The following is a 26,129-nucleotide window of genomic DNA, read 5'->3' as shown; positions in this document are numbered from 1 at the left end:
CCTCTGATTTTATCGAAGAAACTCCCCGTATCATCTTTTTTTTCCCCCTAATGTAATTTTGAGATCATTCTGGAGATGATTCCAGAAAAGCAGCTTTCTTTGCACTATATCTATTTGGAAATATTGGGTTTAACTCCATCGCGATTTGGGATAAACTTTCTATGGGGATTACTGTAATAGAGAATGTCCATATTTCCTCCCTGTAAAATTCATTTGTGATGTATTTCCCCCTTCAGACACTGAGCAGATAAGAGGCGGCTATTCATTGTTCAATTCCATTTTATGTGCATCTGTCTGGGACTACAGATACCATATTGCAACTTCAAACAGGTCTTTGTGAAATAAGAAAAAGTAGGCATCATTTCATTTTCTCTGTGTCCCTCGCACAAATTTATCAGCGGAACTGTATCTTCTCAGCCAGAGGAGTGAAATGAGTAAAATACTGATTTCAAAGACTCAGCACACTGTGGTATTATTTGGTATCGTCTTACCCTGCACACTGGCGGATTGGTAGCGACATTGTTCAAGCCCTTACGTTTTTCTTTTCTTTATTGTAGGGTGCTCTCCTTAGATCAGATTACTGCAGCATCCATAACTGTCTAGCACCACTTATTAAATACTGAGATGGTCCACATGTTGTGTGTCAAGTTTCTATAGTTGTCAGTCAAGGTTTAAATACATTCAATAATCTGATATCAACCTCTAGCGCCTTTGTCCGTGCTGAAAGAGAATCCCAGAGTAGACAGTATATCTCACGCTGAGGCCGAGCTGTTTTCAGCAGTTTTGCCTCTTTTTCACTTAACTTTCTGTCACTGGTATCGCTATCCTGTCTCAGCCTCTTTGTATTGAGAAGTCAAACATTTTGTGAAGGCAGAAATGAGCTCTGACAAAACAAATAACCCCAGTGATTATATATTCTTCCCTTTGGATTTCACAGTTGTTTACAAGCTTAAATAAGCCACTTTTGCATGCTTCAGCGGGTGACAAATCCCTTCACCCAGCTCCGACTCGACCTGTCATAAATCACACCTCAACTGATCGTAGCTTAGATTGGACTGTGCGCTTGTGTTCTGTGACACCGCTTCCCTGATTCGCTTCCAGGTTTACGTGAACAAAAAACGAGCGACAGACGTGCGCCATGCCAAGGACATCCACGTCATCTTTGAGACATCTCTTTGACAGTTTGGAGAGCGGCTGCGCCCCCTCGCGCTTGCCATCACTGACCAGATCTTTTCACCTGACGTACTTAGATTCCTTACTGTGTATTAAAACGTCCTTAGACTCCCAGCAGGCAGAATGTAGTGTGTGCTGCTTTTGACTGGCATAGTATCCGAGGCAGGATGTGCCTCTATTGACAGCATATTACTGCTCGGCTTTTTATTGATTACACCCTGCTATGTTTATGTATGTGTGTTCTGGCCTCTTGGGTAGCTTCAATCCTGCACTGGTGCTCAAAAGAGTGCAGATATTGGATGTGTTCATCCTGGTGCAATAAATAACTGGTGGCTTAAATTATCCCTTTAAGGCAAACATTGTTTTGTAGGTCTTTTTATTATTTGGAAAATGCTTAAAAGGACGAGGAGGGCCTGAGAGGAGACACCAATGTTTTCAGCAATTATTGTGCCTTAATCAGAATATTGATTTGTTGTTGTTGTTTTTTTTGTAATTGCACTGTTTTTAATTGAGTAGTCTTGCAGCACTTTGACGATAGTGGTTTTATGTCTACCTCAGCTCTTGTCAGCAAAGAACAGTAAATGTTAATGATGAACACAGGAAGTGTTGGACAGACGTTTTATTGCATCTGAACATTTTTCTCTAGGGTAATTTCAACCTTCTGTCTGTACTCTTGTGATGAATGGGCTGTTGTTGCTTCAAAAATGTGCATACTTTGGCTAAAACATTATATTTAGTACGTTGTTATAGCTGTTTAAAGGTGCAATATGTAAGAATTTTAGTTGAAAACATAAACAAAATAATAATAACCAAAATTACCTTCAGAATGGGAAGGAATAAATGTTTTGATGCTTTCTGAAGTTAGCATGCCAACCAGCTAGCCTATCCTGGTCCAAAGGTCCTTTGCTAGCGGCGTAAGCATCAACGCCTCTCATCGTCCTGACTGCTAGCTGCATAGCTAACTGAGCTAACTAGCTTACTGCAGCTGCAGTTAGCAGCAATTAGCGGTTACTCTGGTGACATGCTGCCCCCTATTTGTTGTTAGCATGGACGTATCAAGAAATCTGGATACAGTGTTGGAGAGGGCAACCTGTCATTCCTATGAAAGCTGCTCAGTGGCACATGAAGCTAAAATCACCCGAAAAGCATGCGCACTGCTGATTGAGCAGGCTAACTTCTGGTTAAGTGCCCGGCTAAATTCAATGAGGTTACAGTAATTTGACTGCGCAGCTCTTCTGCCCTTTCGAAGTTTTATTGGGGCGAATGACTCAAATTATGACAGCTAAACTTGACATTTTTCGGGGGGTTGTGATACTCAATAAAATACGTGCATCCACAGTTTGACAGTCGCTTCTCTCAAATAAGCTTATGGGAAGAAGTCTTTTTGAGCCACAGTGCATCGTGTGATGATGTAATTACACGATTTACACGGCCATTCCTTAAACTGGCTTCAAAGCCTGGCGCACTTCCTGGGGGCTTGATTTTGAGTTTGAATTTGACAGGTTGGCAATTCTTACATATCGTACATTTAAAATATGTGAACTCTTTGTTTTGAATATCTTTGTGTCTGGGTTTGTAACACTATATTACACACAGTATTATTAAAGATGATGTTTTATGGCGTTTGTACATGATGATTAGTCAAAATGATCACTTATTTACACCAAATGAAATTCAAATTCCGTAATACAATAATAATTTATTTTAATAAAAGTATTTCTTAACTGTTTCGGTCCTGTCTTCATTTTGTGTTTAAAACATTGTCTCATGTTACACTGACTCACTAACCATTTCCTCCCACTGTTGCTCATCCTATACTCATATGTCTGAATGGTGTGTTTGCTTCAGGTCAGTGGTTACAACCCGTCTTGACCAAGATGCTACAAATTGGTAAGTGGTTTAAGGAAAACAACCCAGTGATTATTGTGTTGAGTCAAGTGATTTTTAAATTCAGTTCCACGGTGGTAAAGCGGTGCAGCTATTATTCTAACATGTAGCTGGTGCAATATGACGATTAGATCCCAATTAAAATGTAATTTTGTCATCACCAGCTCAATTAGAAGAGAGCTGTTCAACACACACGAGAGCTGAGCCGCTGATTACACATTCAGAGATGGCTGTCAGTAAACACTTAGCTCAGTATAAAAGGCGGTATTTAACCAGGCCCAGATTTGGGTCGTGAACTGCGGGACATCAGTCCCTTTAAAAGCTGAGTGATTTACACAATTCATTAAAGCCAGTGAATCTTCAGCCAGCGTCATATTAAATGGTTACTTACTCTCAAATAGCCCCGCGGGAGTTGAATTGTTGGCTCGCGAATAGATTAAAGTTTACATTGAAAAGAGAAATTGAATTCAGAGGTAATCAATAGCATAATGGGCCAGTGAGAGGAGCCTGCTGCCTGAAATGAAATTACCATATTTTTAATCTTAATTTTCCACTCTGTTTATCTGACAGTGTGGATGTGCAATCCAAACAGATAATGAGAGAGTGGGATATTGACAGCGGGGTCCTCTGGAGTGCTTGTTTCAGTGATTAAACGCTGTGATCTGTGATTACTTTGTGTCGGGTGTCAGGCTGGCGGCCAGGGGCCCGGGGAGACACAGGCACACAGCAGCTGGAGCATCATGGGTCTCCGAGGTGCTAATGCACCTGACACAGCATTGACAGCATCCGAAACCCTATCAGGGACTGCACCACACGGCAGCTGCCACAATAGGAAATACTCACGGCACTATCTACATCAGAGTCAGCATATATCCTCTCTGCTCTCCCCTCGATAACAGCCAGCACAAGAATGGCGACAACAAAGTTTGCACAATAAGTATTATTAACCAGATACCTTCCTACGACGCCCAATAATGGCGCCATTTTAAGACATATCTGAATAGGTGTGCAAAATAGCAATGGCGTCAACATAGTGCTGATATGGCTTTAATAAATACGTGTCTGAGAAACCTGGCTGTCCACACAATGAAGTTTAATCCCAAAGAAATAAAAACACAAAATAAGAGTCAGCACAATGTGGAAGCAGTGAATGCAATGATGAATTCACACTGTTAGCCCATGCACACTTTAAGAGAGGAGTGATACCGATTTGAGGACGTGATACATGTTCGGCTAAAGATGTCTTATTGTCGGTCGAGAGAATAATGAGACAAGTATCTGAAAGTGGTGCAAATTGTTTAAGGTTGTTTTGTTACGGGCCAATAAATAACTAGTCTCAAGGCCATTTTTGGGTTCAGGAGACAATGTTGTTCACAAACTTTCTGTTGTGCCAGCATTTTCTTTTGTGATGGATACTGCTGTTTGACAAATGGAAACAAATTGCACGGTGCAGGCGCCTGAATGGCAGGGAGTTGGGGAGTGTCAAACTCGGTGCTGAAAGACGATGAAGCGAGAGCCTCAGGTTTTTGTGGGCGACTCAGACCTGACTGATCCCCGCATAAAGTACTTGTTGAAGAGAGGGAGAAAAGGAGAACGGGATTTCGACAGGCTGCAGTGAAATTAGGAGAATTGACTATGGCGGCTTTGTTCCTAGCTGGTGACATGGGGTGGGGCGGCGGGGGGAGTGACTGGAGCGATTCCCCCGAGAGACTCTGTGCTCAGCTTTTCTAAAGTGACTACAAACCGAATATCTGACAAGTTCCCAAGGACTGACGCGATGCTGTGAAGAGCTCGGAAAAACAAACAACAAATGGCACGTTTTTTTAAGATACATGTGGTGACACTGGATGCAGTGTGTTAGAAAATGGCTTTTTATCTTGTTAAAAATAGGTTCTCAATTCGGGATATGTTGATGATGCTATATTTTCTAGATTTGTCGCAACAACTTAGTTAGACCTAGTTTTTCCGGTGACAGACTTCGTGAAATGTTGATTTCCAACTTATCGGAGGGCTTATAACTAGCAGTTTCTCTTTGATCATTCATCACAAAAAAAAAGCACACCCAGAAACATTAAAGGTGCATGTAAGAATTGGCCACCTGTCAAAGTCAGGCTCCAAACAAATCGGGTGCAGCGTATCACCAGAAAGTCTCGTAAAAAAATAACAAGGGAATGCACGGTCCCTGCCATGGCTCCTTCATGGCTCTTTCAACAAACAACTAACTTAGTAAACACATAAACACTGTCAGTAACATTTCACAGTTAGCTTCCGACATAGGCTATTGCTAAGAAGCCAATGCTCAGCCTCAAATTTGATCCCTTTACAGCGTGGTCTGAACCAAAGCATGTTAAGGACCATAGGTTTACAGATGCGCCGTACCAGCGGGGGCGATAAAGACGGGACCACGGGATGAATACAATTCAGAGAGCCTCAAAGTCTATGTCGTTTTGGTTTGAGTCCTGTATGAGGCACGGTCAATGGGGACTGTTTTGAGGAAGGTATTTTATGCGAAAACTACAATATTAAGTAGTTTTGGTACCTTTATTTTGAAAATGTAACCGGCCATAGCATGTGTGCTATTGGAAGAGATCCTGTTGTCTTCACTGTCAGGCCAGACGTGACCGGTACCTTCTGATGGGCCAGTGGGTTTATTAAACCAGTTGGTGTGATACCAGGTTGCTAGTATTTTACTCGCCAAGAGCTCTCTGGCAGTGTTAACTAATTTTTTCCTTTGTTTTCTACAATGACTCACTATCGCCTCTTGAGGCAGAAGGTGGTATTACAACACAGGATGGGCCGGGGCTAGCTGGATCACTTCAGTAGACATATCTGCAACACAATATATAGACATCTTTTAGATAATGTTAAATTAAAGTTGAATTTCTTCAGGTTCTGTTGATAATTGTTGTTCATGTTTGAACGTTTTACACTAAAATTCTGACATGTTGCTCCTGTAAAAGTAGTTTTTTCCCCAGGATGCACACGTGAAGTCTGATCAGCCACACTGCATCACGGTGCCTCAGCAGTTTAGTGACCACCCCGGACTGGCCGACTAATGCTGCTACAAACAGTAATTACAGGTCATGTAATGGATGATTATACTTCATAAACTCTCCAGGCTGTGGTTTCTTTCAGCCTCTGTAGAGCATGAGTGTGTTTTATTCAGATTTAATGTGTTTGGTGCACATTTGCACAGAAAGAATATATATATGTGTATATATATATATATATATATATATATATATATATATATATATATATATATATATATATATATATATATATATATATATATATAGCATTGTTTTGATGAGCAGTGCCACCTGTTTTTGTTTGCACAACAATGTAGGCTAGTTTGATGATGGAGTGAATGCATAAACATAACATGAACATAAACAGAATTTAGTTTCTTTTAAAGAAACAGAACAAGTCTCACAGAAGCTTGTTTTATATGTATATATATAATTTTACCAGCTCCTGCTACTTGGGACTACACGGGCTAATGTGGCCCTTTGAAAGGCCACCAAATAGGAAACCTCTTTGCATGCTTTAGCCTTAAATCCCGGGCATGCTCTGTCACCTTCCAAAAGTGCTGTTTGATTCTTCAACTGCGAGAGAAAGAAGAAAAGTGGAGGGCTAGACAATAGCAGAGGGCTTATCTCATCAGTAAATAAGGCTTATTGCTTAAAGCTATAAAGGGCTATGCTTATTGGTGATGTCATCCCTTTGTGGAAGATTGATGAAGCTTGAGGCAGGGGGCATAATGTGAGTGTGAATGTGTGTATGTGTGTGTGTGTGTCTGTGTGTGTGTGTGTGTGTGTGGTGGAGGAGGAGGAGGAGGAGGCCTGGTGCACCAAACTCGAGAATTTCCAACTTTCCCCTGCAGAGTTTGATATAATTTAAAATGTATGACATATATTTTAACTGCGGCTGCACTAAAATTGCACTCTTTGGTGGTAAACTAACCCAAATGCACTTCAAAGTTCCATCTGGCCAGGGGGCTTTTATCCTTGGCCATGAGAGCGGTTGATGTTCTGTGCATGTAAACGTGCAGCTTTGGGTAAAGGTGGAGACAGCTTGTGTCCCCCATTATTGTCTGGTTGCATTTACGTGGGTCCAAGGGCCCACTGTGTCTTTTCGGGTTACTTTCTCATCATTTCTCCTAATGTAGAGACCCACAGGGTTGGTGGCAAGCGCACAATGCGGCTGTTGTATGGTTACTGTCAGCTCTCTCAAATAAGGCTTCCTGTTCATTAGACTTCTTTTCACCTCCGCACAATGCGCCGGCTTTGCAGCAATAGTGAGTTGACGCCCATCTCTTCAATGCCATGTGAATAGTTCTAAATAGTGTTTATGCAAGCCATTGTTGTCTTTTGTGTGCCCAGTCTTAATGCACAGTGATTTGCCTGCTTTTGTAGCCTGGGATACATTATCTTGCCTATGTGGCTTCAGATGCATGCCTGGCCTTTGAGCCAGTAAACAGTCTAAAAGTTAACTCCCTACGGACAATGCTGGAGATGCCTGATAAAGTAGGACAGAGTATACTAACTGGCCCATTGCATGTCCCTCTATAATTACTCAAACGGCTTCTTCCTCTGCCTTGTACAGATCTGTTTTAAATTTAATAGTTCCATCATTTTGTTTATTTCTGTGACCTCTCTAATTTAATTTTGATGACTTATAGGTGCACTTTGTGTTTTTAGTGAATGCATTTTAATCGTTTGAATAGTCTTACTTTTTATGACTGAATAAATAAATTGCCTCTAAGGGACAACACAGGTTTACTTTGTTTATATTTGGCGGACCCTGCCACCTCACTAGCTTCGAAATGTGCATTCCTCTTGTGAACAGCTTGTTTATTCAGTTATGCAAGAAATAAATATTTCTCAGTTTGTATTAGCACCTTATAACATTTTCGGCGTTTTCATTTCTATTCCAGAACTACATAGTGCGCCTTTAAAAGATTCGTTTCATGTCTTTGGCTCCGAGGAAATGTAACAATTAAAAGAAAAAGTTTAGAGACAAGCATCAAACCTCAAAACTAATTTAAAATCATAATCTGTGCAGATCATCCGCTCTCTTTTTTTTTTTTTTTTTTAACAATAAATACATCGTAAAGTTTTGTCCCTGTTGCTCCGAAAGATTAGCCTGACACTATCTGTTGCACATCTGCTGAAGAATTCCTTTTGCGGTGCAGAGATGTATTTAAAGCCTGTGTCTTTATTCTTCAAGCTGTCAGGGTGAAAATAAGAAGGGGTAATACAGACAGACAGCCAGGTGGATAATCTGACACACGTCACAGTCCAAGAATAAAAACTTTAACATCTTGAAGATAATGTCAAAATGATGTGTGTTGTAATGAAAACTGTATGTGTCTCATGACTCCCCATCAGTCACTTTAACATGGATTCCTGTTGTGAGTTCGCACCAAAACTTTATTGATTAAAGGGGCAGTGTGTAGTTTTGTAGAAAAAATCAAACTTTTTAATATATATGATGTTAATGAGGTGCTGATTTGTAAAATGATAAGAAGCAAACAATACAAAAAGTGCATTCTGGTTTGGTTTATGTGCATTCTGTGTGACTGTATATAATGTTTCCTGTTCCTGTGCTGGTAAATATCTTAACTGTGCTCATATCTTGAGGTTGCTGCCAGAGTGCTTGGACATTTTTATTTCTTAGTTTGATAAAAAAAAGAAAAAAATTAAAAAATTAAAATAAAAAACCTCATCCCCTAAAGTTGGCAGCACCTTAAATGTCTCTCCAAAAGCAAAACAAAACAACCCCTGAAAATTGAGCGAGCGGCACCGGGCAGCATATTATAGCCTTCATCTGTTTGTGTCATTGTTCTAGAGAGCGTATACATCACCTCCAGAGAGTAACCGATAGGCCCAACCATTCACTCCTTGGATAGACGCACAAAAGCAGAAGATATCTGCGGCACCGATTACATTATACCCATTTCAAAAGCACTCGCAGTCAAGTATGCGGCGCAGGAAAAAAGAAAAAAAAAAGATGCTTTTAATGCTGGCCAGTGATTACAGGTGAGTGATGTAACTGATAGTTTTGCCCATTATTTGTCGGGAGATTCTCGGTGTGTTTGACCCCCCGAAGCATTCGGCTGCCAGGGGAGTTTAAAACAACCTTTTGGACTCGGGAGGAGAGGAATGTTGTGATTGCTCTCGGTGACACTGATACAACGCGGTCTGCGGGAGGAGCTTCGCTGTGACTGAGCCGAGTCTCACTGCAGCGACACTTAGCAGCGGGCGTTTCATTAACCTGTCAGTGAGAGGCTAGACGCGGCTTTGTCTTTGATTGCCACATCCCCTTGCGCTCACGCTGCTGCTTATACGTTTGACCTCCATTAGCCCACCAGGTGTGTTTCACATTTTATTTAATGAACTGTAGTCATGAGGTAATTCATCGCCTGCAACAATACTCCTTGAAGCTTTTTTTTCCCTCTTCTTCTTCTTAGTAGTGATGTTGACTCGCGTTGCTCCTGGGCTGATATTTTCATTAAAGGCCTCGTTATCAAATAATGAAATGAAGAATCTGCTTCTTGCCCAACGCTATTACCTCCCACAAATCAAAAGGTTCACAGTGTAATGTCTTGCCTCCCATGCCAGTTAATTAGGTAGCGTTGCGCTACATACTAATGCTACTTTCATGAGAATAATCTGAGACAATAAACCCGTCCCTTTTGTGTCCCTCCGCAAGCCCTCTTAATTAATATCAGCAAACACAAACCAAAGTTAATTGAAATTTGAACATCCCATCTTCTTAGTTTACAATAACGCAATCGCTGCTGTTTTTGTCGCTGTTGTTGGACCACTATAATAGCTGGTATCATATCTCTATTTAGTACGGCATTGATCGCTCTCAGGAGTGCTGCAGAAATATAAAAGAAAGAAATGTCTTAACCATGAGTAAACACAGGAGGCAATGTATGCAACCCCGACATTGATTCACAGCGAGACATTAATATTCACACTCCTCCGGATAATCAAAGCAAGGTGTGCATGATTTGTTTCCATTGATTAAGTGACATTGCTGCAGCCCCTCGCACCATGGTTATTAATATAGTTTGCATTGACATTATTTCTGCATTAACAACAATTTCTCCGAGTGAGAGAGATTACGGCACTGATGCAAAAGAGTAGCATCTCGGTGGCAGCGGCGGATGGCTTTAATCAGGGCCCCTAGTTTTGATGCAAAATCTTTACAACTTTAATCAATCTTTATGGACGAGCGTTTCAAAACTGTACGCTAAGTTTGAATAGCGCCGTTTTAAAGAGGCTGTGCCCTCCTGTCAGATATCCGATGTGTTTTGCAAATTACGAGTCCTTGTAGGAATATGAATTAGGGGTTGTGTTCCTCCCCGTTCACGGCGTGCACGGTGCAGATTTCACTGGGTTTACATGAATTCCTAGCACCCGGCTAATGTAATCAGGCCAACAATCCCCAACTAGCGTGGGATCGTAGTACACAGAGCCCACAACAAAGCCTAATCTGGCACGCTACTATTCCAGTAGGATTTCATTTGTTATCACACATCTTTTGTCACGTTGGCCCACGAACAGAAATAGCTAAACAAAATAAATAAATAGATAAACAGTGGGTTGTCTTTATAGCCTTTATGCGGCGGCATTCCAGAGCCAAGAACATTTCTGAAGTTAACAGTATTTATGTTCCGGTAGTGTTGGTCACAGTCTGTCACACATTATTTGCATCTGCATGTCCGATTAACAAATATGACATATTCCTAAGATCAGGCTCCTAGCACTCTAACCACCCACCATGGCAATTAACTGTCTACTAAGCTAACAAGCGGAACACACATGCCTGACGCAAGCCAGTAGAATATCAAGCTACTCTCCCTGGATGTATCCCTGTTTACCCTGTAGTGCCACACACGGCACACATGTGCACATGTTCGAGTGTTGATTAACTTGCAGCTCCGGACTGAGAATCTTTACTCCCACCAGTATCGATGCGGGGGTTTAATGTCGGAGTTGGAGTGCGACTGGCTTTTGAAATCCACTAGAGATGGAGAGAGCCGTCATCCACGAGAGGGGACGAGTGAGACCTTGTCAGGGGAGGAAAAGAGCTCTCGTAGTAATTCAGTGGGCCTCTCACTCTCTCGTGGTAGTGATTCTACTCAAACTATCCGCACTGTAATCACAGCTTAAGCGAGAATATGTCATTCTTATTGTGAGCCTGGTGGATTTACAAGCGGCCACTTCTGACACGGGCGAAAGTAAAAACAGTTATACTGCAGATACCATGCGTGTGTTCCAGGAAGTGCTCTCAAAGGTGCACCAGAAAGATCGGAAGAGAAAGATTGGCACTGACTGCAACATTATGCCTAAACAAACTCTCTTGAATTCCATACTGTTTCACTTTGTTTATATTTGGCGGACCCTGCCACCTTCCCAGCTACAAACAGCCTTCTGGGGACCTTATTTTCCTCTGGGAACAGCTTGTTTGTCTAGTTATGGAAAACTAGACAACGCAGTGCCCCTTTAACGGAGCGCACGTCATGTCACCATTTTTCACTGTCGGTTGAGGGATTTTATCCATCGTAGCATCTGAAGGTGGAAGGGTTTTCTGGTGTTTATTTATTTATTTTTTTCTTTTACAGCACCCGTGCCACCAAACCAAACCATCTGTTGTACTTATTTCTTAAAAACGCATTGACCGCCGGGGCATAGCCAATATGGAGGTTAATCCATTCTAGTGTCTATACTATGGGATGCTTATGGAAGCATATTTGCTTAGGGCAGCCATGCAAATTATTACTTACTGCCCTGTAAGCTGATAACACAAATTAGATACCCATTAAAGTTGAACAATGTATATAGAATGAGAAAAGATTGCGAGTGATACCTGAAGGGATGCTTAAGTCGTATGGCACTAAAATATGCCTCGTGCTTGCAAACTTCAAAAGTGGAGAGATGTTTATCCCCGGGATTGGAAGATGCATAATAGTAATCTCATATGCACAGAGGCAGCTGCCAGGTGGAGGATAGCACAGTGCATGTTTATGAATAGAAATCATTACAGGGACTGGGGAGCATACCGGCATGGACCAGTGACACAGAACTTTTTTTATCATCTAACCCCAGTGTGCACTACAGCACTTAAAAGTTCATTTGCGGGGAAATGTTCAATGTGGAATTAGTTTGGCTCTGGTCATTTATTTTCCTCTCTATAATATATTTATTTGCTTTTTGAGTGTTGAGAGACGCAAGTCCGCCAAACTTCAAGTCCTGACCTGAATGTGGGTTGGAGAAAAACAACGGGGCTGTTAATACGATCCCGCCACCCGAGGGTGGGGGGGGGGCCTGTGAAATCAGAAACACGGCAGCTTTAACAGCAGCGCCGCAGCTCCACCGGGCCTCCACCTCTGCTAGCCTCCACTCTTATCAGATGAGCCACTTTAATTCACCTCTCTGATGGGCGAATGCAGCAGCTTTAAGAAGTGGAATCGCTTGTTTGTGGAGAGAGGAAGTGCTCCGGGGCTTGTTTGGGAACCCCCACCCCCCCCACCCCCACCGGCTTATTCTACCTTTGACTTGCCTGTTGTTGTCCCTGAGCCCCCTTTCCCTTTCTGCTCCTCTGGCTTGCTGATAGTTAGAGATTCATCTTAAAACCTCCCCTTTTGTCTGACGGACCGTGGAGTCAGCAGTTATTCTTTCAACTGACGACTTTCAGTGCTCGGCGGTGAAAGAGATGAAACTGAAACACAAAGGCAAATTAAGGGTACAAAAACACTCGCCATTGTCCCATTGTTGAGGGTCACAAATCGTCAAGTAAAAGCAACACAGCGTGGTTGAAATGTATTCGCCTCTGTCCCTTACTCCCCCCCCTCCCCCCTCCCTCCCTTCTCCTCTCTTTATATTCATTAGATTCATTATAGGCCACAAAGGATTGCCAACAAAACAGCTTGTGATTTTAGTTGAATTCATCCCCCTCTGAGGCCTGCAGGGAAATTAAAGTAGGTGACTATCACTGGAGGGGGAGCAGGCTTGACACATCTGAAGCTTTCAGTGATGCTAATAGTCAAGCGTATCCAAAATACACAGGAGCTGACCTCAAACAGATTGTGGGGGTTTAAAATCATTAGTTTGCAAATGAAGCAAAAGTACATTGGTTCTATGGTAGAATCAGCCCACTCTGAACCCTTTGATTAGTGTTTGTCAACTCCCCTTTCTCTTCATACTCCCCCGCCCACTCGCAATCCAGAAATTAATAAAGGAGACATAGCGACACTTTGGAGGGAAAGCGCTCGCATCTCCAGCACCTGTTAAACAAATGCACTTAAGGCAGGAATCAAATTGCAGGCAGGTTTAAATTGGTGTAAAATCTTCATTTAGATGATGTCCCCGGGGCCCGCTTATTACTTGAGATTTATATAGCATTAGTTCTGCCTCGCAAATGTGGTGCACCATTCCACCTCAGTGAAATATGAAGAGGTTTGATAAAAAAGCTACAACAGATTCTCTCATTAAAAAAAAAAAAAAAAAAAAAAAAAAAAAAACCTAAACCTTTTAAAGATTCATTAATTTAACTTGTGGCATGCAGCTCTGACATGCACAGAGTTCTGTGCCTGTGCCCTTGAGCGCCGCATGTTACACGGTGTAAGATGTCGCTGTGGCTCGTTTGGCATAGACGACGTGCGCTGGCAAATTAAGAGTACCTGCATCTCATTGCACCGCAGATGTTCATTTAGACGCTGTGTGCCGCTACCAGCAAAGAAAAAAAAAAAAAAAAGCAAAATATAAGGAATTCTGTAACATTCATTGCACCTGTTGTTGTTTTTTTTAGTCAAAATTTGAAGTTGGTTACACTCACTGTGGCACGTCATGTCGCCGAGAATGGCACACATCATGGTGAAGGCTGGAAGGAAACGAGCACAAAGGCATTTCATTTGCAGCAGCGCCCCTATTGAGTATGTCTGTTTCAGTCACCAATCTGTTTTGTTCTCCGTCCTTTTCAATTTGTTTACATTTGGCCCCTACTGGAGAGGGACAGTCTATTGATTTATTGTCCCCCGCTTCCTGAGAGTGCCGTTAAGAGCGCACAAGGCCCCCCCGCCGGCTTCGGGCCTTGCTCTTACATTGTGTCGCCCGGTCGCTGGCTTCTGTTTCAGAGACAGGCCATGCAGGGAAAGGCCCTGCCCGAGCATCACAAGGACCTCACAGGGGAAAAAAAAAAAAGGAGAAGAAGAAGAAAAAAAAAAAAAAAGCCACTGCACGAAGGCCTGAGAGACAGCAGCACCGCAGCACAATGTGGCTGCATCTGAATAGCAGACGTCGTGGGACCTTTGCCTCCCACGGTGGTTTTTTTTTGTTTGTTTTTTTTTTCTGCCACGTTCTCTAATAAAATGAGACATCTGTTTAATTATCAACAGGAAGGTGTATATTTAAAGGTGCACTATGTATTTTTTTGGGAAGTAATTTTGATCAGGGGAGAAAAATCTTCATTGACTGTTTTTTTTTTTTTTAAACAAACTAAATAAACAAACTTTCTTCATTTTGACGATAGAATAAACAAACCGACCTTATAAGGACAATACCCGTTCTCTGTTTTACTTTGTTTGTATGTGGCGGACCCCGCCACCTCTCTAGCGTCAAACACGGAAAATCTCATTTATTCAGTTATGGAAAAAAAATAAATATTTCTGAGTTTGTATAATCACCTCATTAATATTGTAAATAATAAAAGCCTGAGTTTTAATTTCTTCTCCAAAACTACATAGTGCTCCTTTATGTACAAACATGAATAAAATACAATATGTGTCAAAACATATACAAATATACAATACACATGAGTTTTTTGCTATATGTACACACACACATTTTTCCTTCTATCGGGGTGGTTTGTATTCATGTTTTGTGACATCTCCTTTTGCAGATTGATATTTTCCACGAAAGGCACTGAAATTCTTACAGAACGATTCATATGAGTCAAAGGAATCATTTCAGATGAAAGTTGAAAATGCTATTGTAAAATGGCCTTTCTCTCCTCCCCGCTTGAAGATAAACAATTTCCCATGAATATATGGCCGGGCCCCCATATCTATCACCAAAATCAGAATGTGTCCCATACTGAGCCTATTGTAGTCTATTAAAAGAAATCCTTCCCTGTGGCAACCGTTTTGCAGGTTTCAAGTAGATAAATGCCTTCCAAGAGGGATAAGAATGCATTTCTACAAAACTGCATTAAAGAGTAATGTTTGTCAACTACGCCGATAAAAACTTCACAGTCACAATTCTTTTTAGAGGCGGCAAATGCATTGGCAATGTGTAAAGCTGATTGGTCTGGTGAGGCTGCCTACAGGTTAGCAGGCCTCATTTCCAATCTCTGACAGCAATATGTGTCGCTGGCGCGCTTCATCCCGATTGCTCGTGTTCAACACAAACCATGGTCACTCTATATATGGAAATCTCTGTCTTGGGGGCGAAAAAAAATTAAAAAGGTGAGATTGGCACTTTAACCTCGGTGCCCCCCTGAAAATATGTTTTAGTCTGATACATTATACTACTGCGAATTATTTATCAAGAAGATACAAGCTTGATATTTCAAAAAAATAATGAGATGTTGAGGTGGCAGCTGGAATGTTCTGGTCCAGCGAGCAGCATCTATGAATCGGGGGAAATGAAGTAAATATGGCTGGCTGGGACACGCCATGTGCAGAATGTGAAAGAGTGGAGCCCGGCGTTTTGGAGGCACTGACCAAAAAAACTTCAAAATCTCTCCTTTGTGGCCGTCTTTGTAGCCTCATTATCATTAGTTATTATAACAATTAGATCCGTTTGAATTGAAGTTGCGGTGGATGCTCTGCAGGTAAAGATCCGACGTGTTAGGAAATGGCAATTGAATATCTTCCTCCGGAACAAAAAAGCAAAAAACCTCTTCCTATTTGAACTATGATGAGTCCAACATGGAGCCCGGAATCTCTCAGGCAAAAAAACAAAACAAGTGTTGTGCCGAGTTGAGTTGAAAGAGCCCACCTGTCGACACGCCGCATTCAGGGAACAAGTCATCCAGTTGTTGCCGTTCATACAAAACGAGTGAAGAGAAGAAAATCCATTCACACACTCTGAATACAGTTGAAGTGTGTCTCTCCTCAGATGACTGTTATTCGAAGGGAAACAAAACCGGAGAAAGGCCCAGTATTCATTTGCGTCAGACGCCGTCAGCCGTCGCTTTCACTTCACTGTTTGTCTCTCACGCTTTGATAAACACACAGCAATCAAGGTGAACCATGACTTGTTTGATTCTTTAAGGCAGCGAGTAACGCGTTTTTTCCGCGCAACCTATTCATACCCGCACAATGTCATTTTTCAGACTGGAGTGTGGTTTTACAGACCCTAGAAAATCCTTCTGGTGCAGGATTTAGACGTGATGCATCGTTGTGCTGATGCACGTACAGCAATGTATTTGTGAAGTTTTAATATTTATTTTCATCAGACCTTTTGTTATTTCAGCTTGTTGACTAAATTAAGTAAATCAAATGACAAAAAAAGAGGAAAAAAAATAGTTTAATTCAGAGGCCCCCCCCTGCCCTCCCCACCCCAAACTCTTGTCTTTGTTTTGATTTATTTCATCCTCTCAGAACATCCCGTTGCTTTTCAGGGCCCCCTTTGTTCTTGGTGAAGGGGTCTTTTATTTGGGAGAAATCTCCCATCTCAGACCAGTGCTTTGCCTTGATGCAGATCTTCATTAATCTCCGGGGCCGCTGTGGGCTCTACAGCAGCCTGCCGTTTTGATGGGAATTGAATTTGATACCGCATTGTGGCTTGTATGGAGGCCAACAATAGCCTGTGTTCCTTCCTGTGTCTGTGCACAATCAGAGAGACCCAATTAAATAATTTGGTACAATAAAGGGGAACAAAAGGATACCCAGGCATAAAGTGAGGGCTCCAGCATTTGCATTCTACCTATTTCTGTATCATGTTAATTAATTTGCTTTGAAACCACGGGGAGGGCACAATGGAAAACTGTGCAGCTCATTTCAAAGTATGTCTGAGGATGCTTTATGTTCTGGTGACATGCTAAATCAACGCTTTACAATAGAAAAATCACCGTGTTTTTCTTTCCTCCGAAGCGCCAGAGACAGTCAAAAAGTGACTTTTTGAAATTGAATGAAGCACATTTCTTTTAGCAAGTTCTCGCTTATGTAAAGTAAACTTTATAATGTATAAATGTCATTTTAAAATGACATTATTCACTGTTTCTCTCTCCATGACTGGTAGCAAATTCTGTATTCCATTCCTCAGTTAAAGGTGCACTATGCAGTTTTGGAGAAGAATTTTCATCACTGACTGATTTTTTTAAAACTCACTTAGTTTATGACTGAATAAACAGAATGAACAAACTGACCTTAAAGGACAACACAGTTTCATACGGCTTTACTTTGTTTATATGTGGCAGACCCTGCCACCTTTCCAGGGACTTTATTGTCCTCTGAGAACAGCTTGTTTATTCACTTGTGGAAAAAAAAACCCTATTATTTCTGAGTTTGTGTTATTACCTCATTAATATTGTAAGTATCACTATTCCAAGTTTGAATTCCTTCCCCAAAACAGCACAGTCCCCTTTAAATAACACCGCCGCTTCTCGAATAGAATAATTTTGCATCTAAAAATGACCGTCACTTTAACCAGCTCTTAATGAACAATGTGTGGATTGTGTGATATATAACTGCTTTTGTTGGTGCTAATATGTCATATTCAATGAAGGGTAAATGAATTATCCACGAGTGGCCCCATGATAAGCGCTGATGGGACCCATATGGAGCTGTCAGTGGACTGCTGGTGGGCTCTCCTAGTCCAGCCTGCTATAATTGAAAGAAATGAGCCATGGAGCTGACACATTAGCAGTCTCCCCAGAGATGGACCGCACAGCACACAAACTCACACACACACTTATGCACACACACACACACACACACACACACACACACACACACACACACACACACACACACATACATATATCCTCACTTCTTTTACACATCATCTCTACTGACTCTATCTCACTGGAAGTATAACCCAGACAATGTCAGCCAGGTTGACGCAGGACAGAGCCCTACTGTAAGTGAGACAGGGTGTAAGATTGGGTAGGTCTCCGTCTGGGTTAAGGGGATAATGAGAAACTGCCCTGCAGTGAGTTAATCAGCTCATCGCTCTCCCAGCACTGCCATTTATTTGCTGTTTATTCCCCAGCACAGGGCCCCCAGGGGGAGGGCTGTCTGTGAGGCAGCACCTGCAGCTTCCCTGACGCTTGATTTAGTGCTGTAAATGCTGCTTGTGGGCCAGATTACGTTGGACACTGATCAAACCTTATTTGCACTCTGATTAGACAAACTGCTCCCTGCACTGACCAGGCTGAAGCAATTCTCCTTTAGCAATTTGATACTGCTGCCCTGCGTAAAAATGATTAACACTGCCTGGATGAATGTGTGGCAGTCATTCACCGCAGCCATATTTCTTCATAGACCTAATTCTGAATGGGCATCAGTCCTGTTGCTGTGAGCCAACAGATCTAATAAACATAGTCAGTATTTATAAAAGGTTTATGGAAGTCATCATAAAACGTAAAGTGTTTCCTCAATTAAGCTACACCAGAGTAAGAGAAAAGAGGCTATTTTTAATGTACAATTCCTCATTGTGTGGATGGCAGATTTGGAAAACCACTGAAAACACCACCCCCCTTCTGCCTCTCAGTATCTCTCACACAACTTGATCTTATCTTCTAGTTTGCCAGCTGAGGATGAAATTAATTCACACGTAAAACAATCAATATGTCTATTTCCTGTGAATTTGTCCTAGTCCGTTGGTCTTGAGTAAATCATCACTCATATAGGCAGTAATAATATTTGAAATGGCAAAATGAAAAATATGTGATGAAGAAGATGTGTGCAACATGACCATTAAAGGATAAGTTCACCCAAAATATAAAACCCTACCTCCTCGCCACCATGCAGATATAAAATCGGGTGGCGTTTTGTAGTCCACTAAGCATTTTTGGAGCTTCACAGCAAAACAGTGTTGAGTTCTCTCCTTATCAACTGATGTAGATGGGGACTTAACAACTGTAACAACCTAAAAAACTGACCCCAAAAAACATGTATGGGCTCCTATCACTTATCTGGCATAACCGAAGTCTCTGGAAGCCCTGAAATACAAAATTGACTTTAAAGGACGTTAGCTTAATAGCTAATCTTCAATGTAGCTGTAGCTCGATAATGCGTTCTCATTTTTGGGTGAATTTATCCTTTCAAGATTACATGCATGTACACGTTTATACAAAGTTCAAAATAATGCAAATACCTGCTTAAAGAGTACTTACTTCATATGTATTACTGGCAACAGCGACACCTCTTTGTATATTGTACCATAAAATGGAGTGAAGTGGGCATAATCACTTGTTTATTTACCTAGAGAGCCCGCTTTTAAAGCTACAACCTAACATATCAATGATGCTGGATTGGAACTTTTAGACCTAAACTAAAGCTTAAAAGATAGAACCTGTCTGTTGACGTTAGCATGCAGACCAGCTTGCCCCTAGCCATCTTGCACGTCAACAAGTGATAGAAAGTCTGATAGAAAACATGACCAACAGTCCCCTGGTGCTCTGAGCTCCCACTCAAAGGAGAGTCTGCTAACACGACTGCTAGCTGCAAGCTTAACTTAATGTACTATCTAATGGTAGCTATGGCTAGCCACAGTTAGCAACTTTGTTTGGAGTTGTTTAGACTAGTGATTCGATAGGCTGCCAATTCTTACATATTGCTCCTTTAATATCTGCCGCCTAGTTAATATTAAAACAAATGTTTATGCAGGAGTGCTGTGGATGAATTGAGGGGTCTCGTGGCCTGAGTTTGCTTGTTTCACTATCATCATATTACATTTATTAGTCTTGCATAACGACAAATAGATGCATTGCCGCATGGATTTGCATGCTGTGATTATACAGGAAACAAAGTATTAAAAATAAGTTGCGTCTTTCTTTCACCTGCCCGAAAAACAAATGCACATGCTAGCCAAATCAATATTTTTACAACTAGAGGTGGTTGGGCTATTACAGCCTTTGTCCACAGGGGGCGCCAGAATTGATAGAAAGACAATTCCTTGTAGCTGTTTTAATTTAAAAGCCATTTTGCAGAATTTATTAGAGAAGATGGGGTTTTCAGAGGCAGGTGGCTTGGGATCATAGCTAACAGCCCGTAATTGACCAACTGCTCTGCCCAAATGTAAAAAGCTTCGGTCAAAAACAACTTAATAAATCAATATAAGTTGAGGACAGGGTGGAAAATCAGCACAAAGCAGGACAAAACCAGTGCTTGATATGGTTGGTTGGTTGTTGAATCATGCTAGCTTGAATTCAAGCTAATGTGACCCGGCTTTGTATCGATGTATATTGTGGTAAACCATTAGAGGGTAAATATTTTCGACGCAACCAGCAAAAATGACTCATATACCTTATATGCCTTTTTTATTGACTGTGCCCCGTATGTGCACCATGTGCATAGGCGCACACAGACGTGTATTCACACATGTGCACACACCGCTGAGAGCAGACAATGCATCCTGTAACCTTCAAACGTATTGTGTTTAGAGTAGGTCCCCTGTTGCATTCAGAGTGGAAGGCACTTCAGCTTGGTCATTGTATAGCAGATTTTCATGCGACACAAAGCGTGCTCTTTCCACCAAATGATCAGGCCATCTTAATGTTGCACCTGAGACTGAATGGGTACATATGTAGAGCACTGGCAAGGTCTGTTTTCTTTCATCTGCCTCTGTGCAGAGGCTAGCAAATATTAATGAAGCCATTTTCCGATCTGCTCTCTTTACCCTGATCCTCCCTTAGAATGTCTCTCCATCGTTTTTCGAGTATTTACTGTATTACCATTACCCTGATGCAAGGCCCACTTAGGATTGTGCCTGAGTGAAACTGAAGCATTTTAAGGGAAAGTGGAATTGTAAGGAAAATATACAGTGTACACAGCTGAAAAGAATAGAGGGCAATCCTCATAATGGAATCTGAAAGCTTTCATTTTTCCCCCCCATTGTCTCTCCTTCCTTCTCTAAACAACCTTCCCTTTTTCAGCTATCAGAGCAAAGTTCTCGGAGGGAAAATGAAGTTCATTCATGCATCCTGAAAGAGGCTTTTAAGGTTGAGTACAGCTCAAACAAAAAGGAATGTGAGCTACTGCTGGCCTGAGTATGACTCAAAGTTTATAACCTTGGCGTACAGAATTCAAGAATGTGGCGGAAATGAATGAAGCCGGCTATAAAGCACATCCGAGCCACAATGCTGGGAGGCCTATTGGTATTCATTAACACGTTTTGTCCATGTTGCTAAAGTGATGTGATGCAGGTTTGTGAAATGTTTCTGGACAATTGAACTCGTATTCAGCGCTGGAACTATTACCCGCTTGAATCTGAGTCGGAGAACTGATACGGTTTTATTCCTTTTCGGTGTGAAATAATTCTCGGAATAATATTATTGTACTTTCATTGATTTAGAGTGTGCAGACGATATGCATCTTCAAGATGAATGTACGGTCACGATAAGATACAAAGAGTATTTTTCTTGGCTGTCAGGTCCCCTCCCATCGCTCCCAGCCCCTTTCTCTCTTCATTTTGCTAACTGGTGCTCAAAGCTTCTCCTCCGCTGACCAAGCATCGGCTTCCCTGCGCTGATAAATGGGCTTCTTTGAATTGATGGCAGGCTGGAGGAAAAAGAGATAATCCTAGATAATGTGGACACAGTTTTCATTTCTTGTCACCCAATTAAACTGCAATTATCCCAAGAGCAGGAGAGGAGAAAAGTGGAAAGAATGGCCAAAGAATGGGAGAGCGAGGCTCCCTGGGACACTCTCTAGCAGACACATTAGCCCAGATTTGCTCCATCCTGATAAAAGAGACCCATTTCTTGCACTTGGCAGTGCACAGCGAGTGGCAGACCAGCTGCAACCTGGGGTTTAGAAAAGAATGCCTGTGCAATGTTTGTGCCATGCCTCAAAGTGGCCGGGATGAAAAAGATCAAAATGTATACAGGTTGTCGCCCTATTAAAGCACGGTGGCCTTTGTTCGCCGCTCCATGTGTCTTTAGCTGACGACATCAAGGTTTTATTCCCTTAACAGCCCGTATAGATTTTTTATATTATTATTATGCTAATGTCCGGGACACATTGTCGGGGGGAACAAGTGTGCATTTTGTGAAAGCTTTGTCGACACTGACTGATCAATGTAAGAACCCTGGAGCTGGCTACACAGGGGTTCAAGAAACCTTCAAACAAGCTCCTCTTAGCATATCCAAAAGTGCTTTGACTGAGAGCCTGTGTGCGCCTTAAAGGAATCGACCAATGCTTTAAAAAAAAATAAATAAAAAAGGGGGACGCTTCCTCTGTGAATTGTTTGCCTTCCAGATGAATCAGGGTGAAACTCTCCCCTGGCACAAAATCTAAGAAGTAAATTAATGTCTTTTGTAATTACTGTTCCCCTTAGTAATTATCACACCGGACAATTTATGGATTAACATATTGATTTCACTTGACCCCTTGGTGAGGCTTAATTTGGACAGAGAAGATACTTTTGGCTTGTGCTGCCAAACAGCCCTCGGGGCCCCCGCCGGAGCTTTGCTCTTTAGGCGTGTCACAGCATCTTTAGCAAAAACGTCCCACGGGACCACAATCGGGGTCCTGGCCTTTGGGTTCAGGCCGCTGCTCTGCACGGGTATTGACTTTAGCCAGACGTTAGAAAAAAAAAAAAAAAAGAAAAAAAAAAAAAAGAAAGAAAAAACTCCATGAGTGAAATCTGAGAGGAGCATTCGTAAGAGTAATTCATTAATCTTCACGCAGGCGATTAGCGCTTTGAAGTCCTCGATTTTGAAAAGCCGTGCTCCTTCCTTCGCTATCCCCCCCCCCCACCCCCCTCCCCTCACAGGCTGTTTAGATAAACATTGGAAATAAACAGATTAGTTAAAATCATTAGGCAGACATCTTAACGCCGGCCTGTTTTGGAATGCTGATAAGTGTAACCCCCTCTCTGCAACGGCATGTAACGACGCCCTCACGTGTGCTGTGCGCTCAGAACGAGCAGTAATGCATTGCTGATTATGGAGAGGGGAGAATACTCTGTCAAAATATGATCAATATTTCCTTTAGGACCCCCCCCCCCCCACTACTCTGCATGAGTAATGGCCTGATTAAGCTTGAGAGAGGCCGGTGGTGAACGGCGGCCTCTCCTCCACGTCTGCGTCCATCAAATAATGAGATCACCTGAGACAGCCACCGTCACCCCCCACCCTCTCCAACAGGACGTGCTGACAGGACACTTGCCCTCCAATTGATCATATTGTCATTCAAGCCCTTGCTCGGGAAACACACACACACACACACACACACACACACACACACACACACACACACACACATTCACGCACACACACCTACGGATGCAAACTGGGAAATGCAGCGCAAATGATCGCTAATCTTTTCCCCCGGTGTTATGAACTCTTCCCCCGGCCACACGTTTTGTCCCCGAGGTGTGTCAGACAACGTGGCTATAAAAGGGCTCACCTACGGAGATGTGACACTCAGCCGCCACAATGAGCCATCTGCAGGAGCCCGGTCATCTCTCTCCTTTTGAAAAAGTGGGACTTTTCCCCTCTCTTGGTCTCGCTCTCTCTCTCCCTCTCAATGACATGGTTATTATCTTGGTCACTTAATCTCCTCCAATAAGATTGATTTGTCCTTTCAGGCTGCGTCAGAGTGCCTCTGTCGGAAAAGGCGCTCGGGCCATGGGAACCCATAGAGTTCCAATGCATCCTCACAATTTTCCCATTTGATGGAGGTCACAGTCACTCTGAGCTGCTTCTTTGACATACTGATGAGTGCACGCACAAAGGCCCTTTCATTGTTACAAGTAATAGAGAGGAGCATGGCGATGCCGCACAATGCGCGACAGGAAGGGATGCGAGGCTGTGAGTGTGTCATGCAAATACAAAGATCCCTGAACTGAAAGATAATTATGGATGAGGAAAAAAAGAACTTTTCCACCTTCCTCCCCGTCTTTATGTCAACAGGTAATTAACAGGTAAGCACCACAACACAGATATGACACGTATGAATGTTCAGCGTATGGCTGCTTCTTTCTCTTCGAGAGTCTCAAGACAACACGTCAAGATTAAATACTCCGTCTTTATTGCAAAAGCCGTCCACCAAAATTCCCCAAACTCCTCAGAACACTTCACGCATTTTCCAGCAACTCTTATAGCAGCGCTCGCTGTAAAGGAACATTTTTATTCACAGCATCGTTCGGTACCCGCTGTCAAGGTCAGTCTTCTGGTTCAAGCTTAATTAAAACATCAGCTTTTTTGTACTTTCTGTCTTCTGGCGTAACTTTTTTTTTTTAGTCTGTTTTTTTTCTCTCGAATGGAGTGCGAGGGGTCTGACAATGGGCAACAATTTGCACAAAAGGGGTAGAAAGCGCAGAAGTTCATCTTTAATAGGAGACCTATGAACACCTCGAACAGTTTCGAGATTTGTGATCACATTTAACTTTTTTTCTTTTTTTCTGCAGACATGCGCATTGAAAGGGCGGCGAATTTGAATGAATCTTGACCTTTTAAAGCTTAACTTTCTGTTCATTTAACCCGGACGCACACAAATCCTTAGATGCGGTTCTTCATTTCCTATTCATAACGTGAGGGAAACTTGCAGCGGGGGTCAGAGGTGGTTAATAAGCTGGAGGCACTATACCGTCAACTTTTATACGAGTGTGTTTGATGTTGTGTGCGATGTTTAAGATGAACAAGTTGCCCTCTGGATTTTTTTTTTTCTTCTTCTTCCTCTTCTCTCTCTCTCTCTCTCTCTCCCTCTCTCCCTCACTTTGAAGGACGATGGCACACTATGAAAAGCCGGAATAGCATGTTACTGCGCTGCCACGGGTTCAAGGAGATTGGATCACTTTTTGTTTGCCGAGCGGTTTCAATTCAGCCTCCACATAAAGAGAGGGAGACGAGGAAAGGACTGAGAGAGAGCAGTCTTTGTGGGGTTGAAGGGAAGAGGTGGGTAAAAGAGAGAAAAAAAAAATTGCTTTGGTGCATCAGTTTTTCTCTGATCCCGACTGGAACTATAAATGTATCTGAGAGATGAGCTATCTGTGGCGATGCTGTGCCACAAGCAGGGCCTTTTCTTCCCTTCTGTCCCTGTGATGAGTTAGCGGGACCTGGAGTGATAAAGCTGATAGAAGGGGGCTGCTATCAGGTGGCAGTCGGGGTAATTACAACTCTCTATTTGGGGCTTTGCAGTGATGCTGTGGCGATAAGGGGGAATATAATGAGGAAGAAAGGCCAGCGATAATGTATCCGGCTAAATGGCTCAAAAATAGTCTATCACGGGAAAAGTCATCTCTGCGCCCGAAGGGAAACAAGTATCTGCGGATTTGGACCACAGGGCCCTGCAACCGAGACTACGAGGGAAGGTTTAAGCTAAACACACAACCAGTTGGGGGGTGGGGGGAGGGGGGGGTGGTTGGCAGCAATCACAGTTCAAAAATCTGACTTCTCACAGAGGCTAGGATAGGCTGTTTTTTTTTTTCCCCCCTCTCCTAATGATCCAGGAAGCTGTTTGATTGCCGCCGCCGCTATTTTGTTTGCCCCTCAGGGTGCGCAGATATTCTGCAGTGTGAGATTACATATAATACTTTGACAAGCGGTGGTTTAAAGATGAAGGTCTTATCAACCTCGCGGACTCCACATCCCTTCTGTGTCGCCATTCTCCCTTCCATAATGTGCTTTCAAAGTTTGTTGTATCTGTCAGCACAGGTCCTCGAAGATTGAGCTGACAATCACTCCTCTTCCACTGCCTCTTTACCATCATTCAAGCATTCACTCACGCACACTTGCTCAGTCCTCAGGGCCATTTTTTTTTTTTTTTTTCCCCTGTTCCACTCCCCAGTCTTTAACACATACTAGCGTGCGCAGTGTGTTCTAGCTTGTATGGCTGTTTCATTGTGAATTGCAGATTCCCTCCGCTCGGGATCATGACC

General features: G+C 42.4%; 1 protein-coding gene across 8 annotated transcripts in view; it reads left to right on the top strand.

Annotated features, from left to right (window-relative positions):
• LOC119025958 (multidrug resistance-associated protein 4-like) overlaps window positions 1-26,129 on the top strand; it is a 71,940-nt gene that overhangs the window by 44,591 nt on the left and 1,220 nt on the right. For 6 of the 8 annotated variants that reach the window (XM_037109997.1, XM_037109992.1, XM_037109996.1 and 3 more), the window contains one exon: window positions 1,102-2,902. In XM_037109997.1, coding sequence (XP_036965892.1) covers window positions 1,102-1,179 — 78 coding nt within the window. In that variant the 3' untranslated portion in view covers window positions 1,180-2,902. Of the gene's footprint in view, window positions 1-1,101; window positions 2,903-3,021; window positions 3,064-3,749; window positions 3,779-26,129 lie in introns of those variants that run through there. The other 2 variants (XM_037109995.1, XM_037109993.1) reach the window with 2 other exon arrangements.

The sequence above is a fragment of the Acanthopagrus latus genome, chromosome 9 (genome assembly GCF_904848185.1).
Source record: "Acanthopagrus latus isolate v.2019 chromosome 9, fAcaLat1.1, whole genome shotgun sequence".
In the NCBI taxonomy this organism is placed as follows: Eukaryota; Metazoa; Chordata; class Actinopteri; order Spariformes; family Sparidae; genus Acanthopagrus; species Acanthopagrus latus.
This window is presented reverse-complemented; position numbering and strand designations above follow the sequence as displayed.